Source organism: Arachis duranensis, chromosome 7 (genome assembly GCF_000817695.3).
Source record: "Arachis duranensis cultivar V14167 chromosome 7, aradu.V14167.gnm2.J7QH, whole genome shotgun sequence".
NCBI classification, from domain to species: domain Eukaryota; kingdom Viridiplantae; phylum Streptophyta; class Magnoliopsida; order Fabales; family Fabaceae; genus Arachis; species Arachis duranensis.
In genome coordinates, this window is record NC_029778.3 from 58,778,456 (window position 1) to 58,789,177 (window position 10,722).

At 34.9% G+C, this 10,722-nt stretch overlaps 1 protein-coding gene across 1 annotated transcript; it reads right to left on the reverse strand.

Moving 5' to 3' along the window:
• Positions 1-486: 486 nt before the first annotated feature.
• Positions 487-9,741, reverse strand: LOC107459161 (uncharacterized). Its single transcript, XM_052251603.1, has 8 exons — positions 9,693-9,741; positions 3,266-3,443; positions 2,887-2,958; positions 1,478-1,537; positions 1,109-1,174; positions 973-1,004; positions 735-834; positions 487-620 (listed from the first exon to the last, which is right to left on the reverse strand). The coding sequence occupies exons 1-8, from the start codon at positions 9,739-9,741 to the stop codon at positions 494-496; spliced, it is 684 nt and encodes a 227-aa protein (XP_052107563.1). The 3' UTR covers positions 487-493.
• Between the last annotated feature and the right edge of the window lie 981 nt (positions 9,742-10,722).

The window sequence follows — 10,722 nt, forward strand, 5'->3', positions numbered from 1 at the left end:
AGTGCAAGTATATGCTTTAAATAAAATAAAGAAATATGGCAGCAATTGACCGATTCTTTATTGAAACTTTACAAACAACAACCACAAAAGGAAGAAGAAATTGTTGCTAGAATGATTTGTACACAATTTTTCACCTTGATGCTATTGCGAAACTGTTCCATTAGCATTACTAAGAAACATGCTAGCAGGATAAGTTGGCAGCTAAAAAAAGGAAGATAGTTAAATTTTGGCAACTTTTGGCGTTAAATATTTCAATTTTAATAAAGATATTACATTATATTTTTTATTATTGGGCCTCTTCTGGTTTATAGACCTCTCTCAAAAATTTCCAAGCCCACTTTCATAGCCATATTGCATGTGCTTCTTTTGGTTTTGGATGGGATTTGTCTTGTTATTCCCTTGTCCTATACAATCACAGCTACCTAATTATACAATAATACTAAGAAACATGCCAAAATTAATATGCCTTAACCTAATCCATTATTGCCTACTTTTAAATTGTACTTGAGATAAGGCTATAAACAGTATTAGCATGGGAATTCCAATTTCGACCCAGCTCCCAACCTAACACAAATGATTCAGAATCAGAATAGTATTTGTATCCAAGTCGACTGAAAAACCTGAAAGCAAAGGAAAGCACAATAATTATTTGGCGTATTCTCCAATCCAAGTTTCTCTCTTTGACTTCAAAAAGTGTAACATACATTTCAACAAAATAAAAAAAATGAGCATACCTGGAACAAATGGCCCATATTTGACTAAATCCCAAAATTATTTGTATGCATGATGCTATTATTAGTGCGCCTTGGACTGCTCTCATTGTGCTAAGAATCTCTACAAACAAATGGAAAAGCAATTACTTGGAAGTTTTCCTATCAATCAACTAACTAAGTTCTGGTTCTGTTAAGAACATTAACTATGACAAAGTTGAGAGCAGACAACAAAATAGAATTCTTAAAGAAAAACCTAAACCTACAATTCCGTTGCACCATTTAAGGATATCCCTGCCATGGAAAACCAAAAGAAATGAAAATAACATGTTAAAACAAGCATGGGAAGAATTTTATTAATTAAACTAGTTGGGCTTCCAGGTTATTTGTGCAGTTACTGTTGTGCAATCTTCACATGCTCCATTTGAAACACAAGATCCTTCACCAGCAGAGCAGCAAGGAAGCTGGATTAATAAAGAAAAACCTTAGTCAGTTAAAGTAAAATAATGGTAAACTTGGAGTACTACATTGAAATCTTATCCTTCATCGACACCTTTTCCTTCTCAATTAAAGCAAAATCTCTAGATTACCAGGAGCTTCTACTGTATTCTAAACAAGATATAAAATAAGATTAGGAACATATCCATGAATATAAGAACTAAATGCATATTTGCAAATCCACTGTGTTATTTCAATTTTCATGTCTTGCAAGTATGCAATCAAACTTTTTATAGTAAAGAGGTGCAGAAAAATAGCATTTCACATACCTCATAGCCCATAAGTATAAGCTGAACTTCATTTCTGGAAAGTCCAATCTCTTAAGCAACCTAAACTAACCAACACATTATCATCAGATTTCATTAAGTGGTTGGTAGCAATATCAATCTCAACCAAAGACGAAATTCACAATCAAATTCAGTTTTGTTCTTATACATAATACTAGTTGCAAAAGCATGAAATACTACCAATGCAAATTTCATAAAAATAGTACTTTTGGCATAACTAGTCTATATACTTTTATATTGTGCATTTTTCCTTCTCAAGTAGTTGTGTATATGCAAATTAATTTTTACTATAAAGTAAAAAGAGTCAAGGAAATAAGAGGATACAACTAGCTAGTTGCGAAACCACCTTCTTTTACATTGTTGAAATCTCAAATTGGGGCTACTTGGAAACACTACAATACTCTGCCAAATGAAGGTGATGTTTCAAAGATTTATCTCTTTAAGGAATTCTCATACAATTATACAATACATTATTAAAGGGTTGCTTGTGAGCCTCTTTCCCAAAACCAACCTACAAACAAATTTCCATAAAGAACAAGCAAAATAAAAAGAGTGCGCTAGCTGCGTGCAAAACCTTCTTTTTATATTAAACAGGTGCTGCATCATTTTGGTATCTGAAAATGATGGTAAGCTTGACAATGCTATGAACATTGATGCTTTTACTTAAAATTGGACAGATCATGGAATCTAAAATTCAGAAGGACTAAATGAATTATGAATCTTGTTAAACAATCATTCATTGGCTGCAGTTAGGCATGAAAAATTATTGGTAACATATCCCAAAAAGACATAAGTGCAATTCTAACAAAATGTGAAACAAAAATTTAAAAACAAATCCAAGTGACAGCATCAATGATGCATGCTCAATCTAATCCACAAATTTGAGGAGTGTCATATAGAACCCCATTTGGAGATGCATGTTTAGAATTTCATGGTGAAGCATATATATACACACATACATATATATATATATAAAGTGCAATTCTAACAAAATGTGAAACAAAAATTTAAAAACAAATCCAAGTGACAGCATCAATGATGCATGCTCAATCTAATCCACAAATTTGAGGAGTGTCATATAGAACTCCATTTGGAGATACATGTTTAGAATTTCATGGTGAAGCATATATATATATATATATATATACACACACACACACACACTACCTGCTGAAGCACTTGTATTGCAATCAACGCATGCTTAACCCCAGGTTCAGTAAGAGCTTTTCAAATTAGCCCCTTTGAAGCACCCTGAGATGGATCAAAGTTCAAATTCTTTAATGAAATAGTGAAGTTTAAATGATCAATTTATTAAAAGTGTCATTCTCTTAATTAAACATTTGAACAATAAGCTATTAATTGTTAGACTAATTTGAGGTTTGAGAACTGACATAATTTTCAAGGCAGAGGTAGTAAGCTTGACAATCCAGCAGGATCCACAAGCATGGTGGCCACCTTCATATCTTCATGCACAAACAAGAAAAGGAAGAAATAAACAAGCCATCAACATTAAAAAGCTAGATCTAATCATTTTGACAAATAGGATAAAGTCTACAAAAATAGTCTTCAATGATAGATTTTAATAATGCAACAGCACATTACAAATGTATTTCTAAACTAATGCAATTACAGTTTACATTCATCAACCTAGTTTAGTTTATTATTCATTAAGTTATTATTCATCAAGAATCCTAACACTTTAATATTACACATGGCTGAAAACCGAAACGGAAAATACAATCGCTAACATAAATGGAACATAAATGAAACCTTTGGAAGAGTAAGGGACGGCGGCAAAGGCACGAAGCAGAGGAATGGAGGAACGGCGGCGGCAGCGGCGGTGGTGGCAGCGCAGCGAGAGCGGCATAACACAAATTGCGGAGGAACGTCGTCAACAGTGCAAACTGCGGAACTGACTTCTCCACTCGCGATGAATCCTCGCAAAGGCCTAAAAAGAGAGACTCATCACAGAGGAAGCAAAGAAGAGGAAAGGAAGGAAAGAAGGAAGGAAGGAAGCTTATCTGGATCGTCGCAGAGGAATTAGGCGCTGACGATTTTGGCAGAGAAGACACAGAGGACGACAAGGAGAGGAAGCTGGAGGAGACGTCACCGGAGGATATCGCCGCTTTAGGAGATGTCGCCGAAGGAGATCATGGAGGAGATGTCATTAAAGAAGATCGTCGGAGAACGCAATAGGATCGGAGATTGTCGCATAGGCCATCCAAGAGCAACAACATCACACGCGTAGGGTTTCAACTAAGGGTTTCTGAAATTTAGGGACTCTTCTTTTATACCTATGTGCCAACGGTGGTTCAAAACCGCCAGAATTACCAAAACCGCCACAAATCCAAAAATAAATTATGGCAGCAACAAGAAACGCCGGAATATCTAAATATTATGGCGGTTTTGAAGAACCGCCGTATTATAAATGCCATTTTAACCTCCTTTTTTTGTAATGTACTACCTTGTGCATCCTGGAGCTAACAACAAGGTTTTATATATATTATGTCTTGTTCTGTCCGTGCCTACGCGTTTAGTTATCATGTGTGAACGCTTCGCGTTTTGTAATTCTGCTTTACGCGACTTTGAGCTTTATTCCTTCATTGGGCTTCTAGTTATATAAATTCTTGGACATATATTATATATTATAAGCTTTAGAATTGTCGTAGCACTTTGTTATCCTTTACTTTACGGCTAGAGATAAGGTTTAGGGTAATGAGGTGTTACAGTAATCACAAGAACCCAACTCCATTTCTCTTTTTTTCCCACTATTTTGCATTTTGGGTTTGAGATGTTGAGATATTTGTGATTTTGATGTTTAGGAGAAACTTAACCTCGAGTTCTAGTGGGTTTTAACCCATGAACATATGGTACAAGATAAAAAAAACTTTTTTTTCTTTAATTATCTCTAATTTTAATTATGAACCTAGTGTAGATGTTGAAATAATTGATGTAATTAGGTTATATGGGGTAGCTTGGATTGTTTGGTTATTTTAGTGCGTGATTGGGTCTTCGATGTGATTGAAGAGCTTTTGTTGAAGTTTGGATTGGCCAAAAGGAAAGAATTCAAGTGTTGGGAAACCACTGTCAAAGAGTTATGGGTTTTAGTTTCAACTAGATGTTATGTAAGATTATGTGAAAACCTAGATTAATTGTTCTTAGAATAGGATTGAATGGAAAAGATTGTTGTGATTAATTGGTTGGATGGTAGCTTGAATTATGATATGGATATAATATGTATGCATGATTGAATTGATTGTGGTAAGCTCTTCTAACAATTTGTGATTGATGGTTGTAGTATATATGAAAATAAGAGATTGAGATATATAAGAACACATCAACAACATCTTCGTCCAGCAGTCTACCATGGTTTACAAGATGCATTGGAACAAGGTAATAGATGTGCGACAAATGTTGGGCAACATGTTGTTCTCCCTTCTTTATTTACTAGAGGGAGAAGGTATATGGTACAAAATTAATGACAATCTGCAAGTGGGCTAGATATCTTGATATCATTGTCATCGTCACATGTAATCCAGCATGGCCTAAACTTGAATGAAAATTATTAGAACAAGGTCTAGGAGTTGAAGATAGACCTCATATAGTATCTAGATTTTTCAAGATAAAAGTTAATCATTTAATCGCTGAGGTGAAAAAGACGAATTCTTGGACACATTACCGCAGGTACATCGACGAATTTTTGGACACATTACCGCAGGTACATCTTATTTTAAAGCACATAGGATGTTATAATTATACTATTACTATAATATATATGTCATTTTAAAATTTTGTTGAGATAATTCAAAATATTAAAGTATTAATCATGAAGTCATAGACATTTCATAATTCTTTGTTTGTTAAATATTTTTTTATAATAATTCAAAAATGAAGACTTCAATGTAAAAGCTTAGAAGGCATATAAGCAACTTTATTTCAAATTAATGTGAAACATTCATTATATTTTTATAAACCATTCACTGAATTTAAAAATCTATAGCAATTGCATAAATAAATTCTAACTATATGTTCTTCAATATTATTACTATCTATCCCTCAATTATAGGCATACATAATTAGTATTTTTTTTTCAGCTATCTATATAATAGAATTCCAAAAAAGAGGACTTCTACATGCACATATTCTGCTCTTTTTGTGCAATCAAGACAAAATACATGGTCTAAAAGATATTGACAATATAATTTCAGCTAAAATCCCTAATCCAGTAGAAGAACCAGATTTGTATAATATTGTAATGTCTTTTATTGTCCGTGGTCCATGTGAAAGTCATAATAATTCCTCCTCTTGCATGATAGGTGGCATATGCAATAGATTTTAGGAAGAATATTTTATGTACCTCCAAATTCCGGTGAGCATTATTACCAAAGGATTTTACAAACTAAGGTGAGAGATCCTACATGCTTTGAAGATATTCGTACTATAGATGGGATTGTTCAGAACACATATACATATGCATGTTTTGCATTTGGACTATTCAGTGATGATCAAGAGTGAGTTGAAGCAACAAGATCCGAAAACATCTTTGTGGACAAATGGTTTCTATCTCAAGGGATTATTTGTAATTATGCTCATGAGTGGGTTTCTTGTAAAATCTGATTTCATATTAATTAAAATATGAAAATTCTTAACCGATGATATTCTCTAACACTGATTCCATTTAAATTTAGTCACAAAACTGATATCTATATGAGAAAATCTTTAAATTATAACGATAATTTTATTCATATTCTTTTTTCTTTTAAATCTTCATTTGTCAGATGAACAATTACAAATTAAGGCTCTGCACTACATTAAAAATACCTTGAAATCAAATGGAAGGACACAATTTTTTATTAAATACCAAATTGACCAGATAAAGATATTGATAATGGATAAAATCAATTGATTTTTAAGTTAAATAAACTTCAATAGATAGAATGTATCAATTAAATGAAATAGATTGATTGACAAGATGACCTTAGAGTAAAGATCAGTGTATAAAGAGTTATTTTTCATGGTTATAGAAGCACTGAAGAGACTTTCATTTGGAATGCACCGGTAGCAATAGGTGGCATAATAGTGTTCACAGTTTCATCAAGTGGCATAATAGCAACTTTGTTACCAAGAGAAGGAAGACATTCGTGTTTTAGCATTCCTCTACAAGTAAATGATCAATCAATGCGCAATATCAAACATAAAACTCCACAAGCTGAGCTTATTAAAAGAACAAAGCCTCATAATATGGAATGAGACACTTATGGTTAAACGCCAATGTTTTGAAGCATTGCATTGTAAGAAAAACACTAAAAATCGTCAAGTTTTACATGTGGTGTCGACTGTTCTCCCTTTTTCCAACAAATTTATTGTTGGATTATATCCATATAAGAAATGCATGACAGAAACACATTACTGTTGGATTTTTGCATCTGATGGTAACACTGTAACTAATACTATCAGACCAATTTGACGGTAAGACCGACAGAAAGACTCGACATAAATAATTTATAAAAAATAATAAAAAATAAATGAAAAAGTATGGAGAGCCAATGTAATTGGTGTATAATGTGTACAATAGTGGTTAACACAAAAATGAACAGCACTTTTGAAATTAAAGTAAACATGGGTAATTTTTATTTTTAACTCAGATTAGGCCAAATAAACAGTTCATTGTACACATTGTACAAATAGTCCATTGACTCCCTAATGAAATTCTAAATAAATAACATGTTCTATCAGATCCGTTCTCCAAAATACTTGACACTTAAGAGCAGAAATAAAAAAATATTTAAAAAAATAAATTTGCAAAGGATTACCATCGAATGTGCTCCACGTAAAATCCTATGGTAACTAAAATCAATATTAAAAAAAGAAATTTAAATACTCAAATACATTATAATTTGATGTTTGTGTGTTCTAAATATAATTGTAAATCAAATTTAGAAGAATCTGAAATTAATTGTACCTTTTATTAAAACAGTAAATAAAATATCAATAATAAAAATAAAATAGTTAAATTATTCAAAATAAACGTCATACGGGACCACATAATCATTGGCGTTGTCCTTTGTCGAGCTTGATCATCCTGCTGTTGCGGCGGCAGAAGTATAACCATTGATGATGACCCCATGCCCTAGCTCAATTCGGCTTGCATCATCTCGTAGTATGTGACCATTTCCTCCCTTACCTGCACACCTCCTCTCAGTCCCTTAGGATCTCTGCATAGGTTGACTCTATCGTCTCTTCTTTCTTTTTCCAGACTGACTTGCACTGATCAAGGGGATCGAGCAAGTCATGGATGCGTTCTTCAGCCTCATGGTACTATCATCCTAGATTGTCCAAGCTTTGACTGAGGTCGTGGACTTCACACGTAGTTGAGGAGGCTACCTCTAAAGGACCAGAATGAAAAGTGCTAATGAAATAGGATCCCTTTTCGTAAATCAGATTCTTGGATGGCTTTCCAACCGTGTCATGCCATACAGCCCCATACTACATTCGGATCCACTACAATAGTACTGTTTGATCAATAATCTGTTAGAATTCCCGAGTCCAACTCTACATTTCTGCCTCATATTTCTCCTGTGCAATAAAAAAGAAGTTGTTAACATAATTGCAATTAAAATTGTTTGAAACAACTATTAACAAATGGAGACTTATGTTTAATTTCTCAGATCACTCATCCAACCAAGTGCCTTGTTATCCTTCCTGTTAGGATATGCTTGAAGAGCTCAGCATCAGTTGTAACATCCTAGTTTTTTTTCGTGCAAGTTTTATGTTTTGTTCATGTAACATCTATGATAAGTTTTTCTATGATTTTTAAATAAAATGAATAATAATGTAATACTAATATTATGTTATTTTTATTTGACAAAGGACGGTTACTTGATATTTGACTCGAAAGATTGTAAAAACTCGGCTTTACTAATGTCATTTACATTAGTAATTTACTCAATCCTTATTTTAGTTAAGTACCACCACTTGAGAGAATTAATTGAGTTTTTACCATGCCCAATTACCTTAATTACTTTTCAAGATAATTAAAAATTAACCTCGCTAGCTCAGCGGTTAAAATCGCGACAAGCAGCACTTAATGCGCCACGTGTCGCGATGCATGCATTATTCCCTTTGATTAAGTGACACTTAGTCAGTAATCAAGTGATATAAAAAGCAAAAATTCTCTCTCTTTCCTCAAGAACATCCGAGGCATGTATGGAAGAAAATGAGAGGATTTTGTTGATTTTGAAACCTTCCGAGCTTGATTTCTTGAGATACATGACCCCCATAAAAATTATAATCCAATAGAAGTGACCATATCTTCCTCCTCTACGCAGTGACGTGTTTTATTCAGCGGAATCGCGAAGTGGAGCTGCCCTTGCTAGGAACCACTTCAGCGAAACCAAAGGAGGGAGAAACCACCGAGTTTTTGACTTTTTCGCTTTGTTTGTTGATCTGAAACCTCCTCCGCACTACAAGAAAAAAGGCCTGTCAGCACACTTTTTTCTTGTCACGCTTTTAAAGCGTGCCCAAAAGTGGTCAACGGCCACGCTTTTACGAGGGGTGGCCACTGATTTGTGATTTGGCCATGCTTTTTTTTCCATGCTTGAAAAGTGTGGCCATAGAGAAAAATCAGCACGCTTTTATGAGGGTGGCACTTATTTGAAATTTGGCCACGCTTTTTTATTGTGACGCTTGAAAAGCGTGGCCATAGAGAAAAACTAGCACACTTGAAAAGCGTCGCTAGTTTGTCTTTCAATGGTCACCTTTTTAAAGTGTGCCCATATCCTGTGTTTATTTTGGCACCCTACTACCAATAGAGTTTTCTCCCCAAAATTTAGTTTCTCACCCGTTTTTTTCCACACTTTACTCTTTTTTTCTAAGTTTTCAATTTTAACCCTAAAGGTGATAACAACAATACACTAGTTTTACATTGTTACCAAATTCACTTTTAACCCTAAAAGTGAAGCCGTGCCATCATCTGTATCTTCACTTTCGAATCATGCTCGTTCATCGTCATCTTCATCGTTCATCTTCATCGCACCCAGCCTTCATCGCCTTCAATGTCATCTGTGTAATTAGCCAATGACTGTGTACCCTTGCCCTTCCTCTAATCCTCGCACCCAACCCTCTCTCTGTCGAACCCTATAGCTGTTTCTCAACCCTCGAACCCAACCTCGCCCATCAACCTAACCCTATTACATACCTCCAACCCTAACCCCATGGCGCCTCCAAGTCTCCAACCCTAACCCCATCGCGCCTCTAATCCTAACCACAGAGATTCATTGCGTTTTCGTTGAGCTTGGCTACCATCGTCTTTGTCTTCCTCATCTCCTCCTTGTGACCCAGACCCAAAAAGCCCTAAGCTTACATCGCTTCTCTCTTCCTCAAGCTATCTCACCGCCGCCGTCCTAGTGCTGCTGTCCATCGCCGCTTGGAACCCTGATAAACCACTATTTCATGGTTTATCTTGTGCTCAATTGAGTGGTTTTTATCAACTCTTTACCCACTTATTCATACTATTTGCATGGTTTTACCTTTTTCCTTCCGAATTTTGTGCTATGATTGAAAACATGCTTCTTTGGGCTTTAAATTTGCTATGTTTAATCCTCTCTTATTACCATTAGATGCCTTGATATGTGTGTTAAGTGATTTCAGGGATTACAGGGCAGGAATGGCTTAGAGGATGGAAAAGAAGCATGCAAAAGTGGAAGGAATACAAGAAACTGAAGAAATTTCTGCGTTGTCCAGCCTGCCTCTTCGCACTCAAACGGTCATAACTTGAGCTATGGAGATCCAAATGAGGCGGTTTTAGTTGCGTTGGAAAGCTAACATCCGGGGCTTCAAAATGAAATATAATTCCTTATAGTAGCCGAACAGCAAAATGATGCGCACACGTGAATCAAACGGACACATTATTTTGCATAAAAATTAGCGACCTGCACATGGCAAAATTCGCCCCAGCGATTTCTGGGCTGTTTCTGGCCCAGTTTTTGGCCTAGAATACACAGATTAAGAGGCTATAAACTGGGGGAATCCATTCATTCAGAAGATAACACTCATAATTCACAATTTGAGGATTAGATGTAGTTTCTAGAGAGAGTCTCTCTCCTCTCCCTTAGGATTTAGGATTTAGGATTTCTATTTGTTTTAGGATTATTCTTCTTCATTCCAGCTTCAGTGTTACTTTAATTTATGCTTCTCTTCTACTTTTAGATACTCTAATGCTTTTGCTT

What these genes read in the sequence shown, in the direction of transcription:
- LOC107459161 (XM_052251603.1), bottom strand. Translation starts at nt 9,741, where the DNA reads ATGGGGTTAGGGTTGGAGACTTGGAGGCGCCATGGGGTTAGGGTTGGA. An exon ending in CCATGGGGTTAGGGTTGGAG is followed by an intron (nt 3,444 to 9,692) that starts GTATGTAATAGG and finishes CTCTCTTTTTAG; the next exon opens with GCCTTTGCGAGGATTCATCG. An exon ending in ATGGTGCAACGGAATTGTAG is followed by an intron (nt 835 to 972) that starts GTTTAGGTTTTT and finishes ATTTGTTTGTAG; the next exon opens with AGATTCTTAGCACAATGAGA.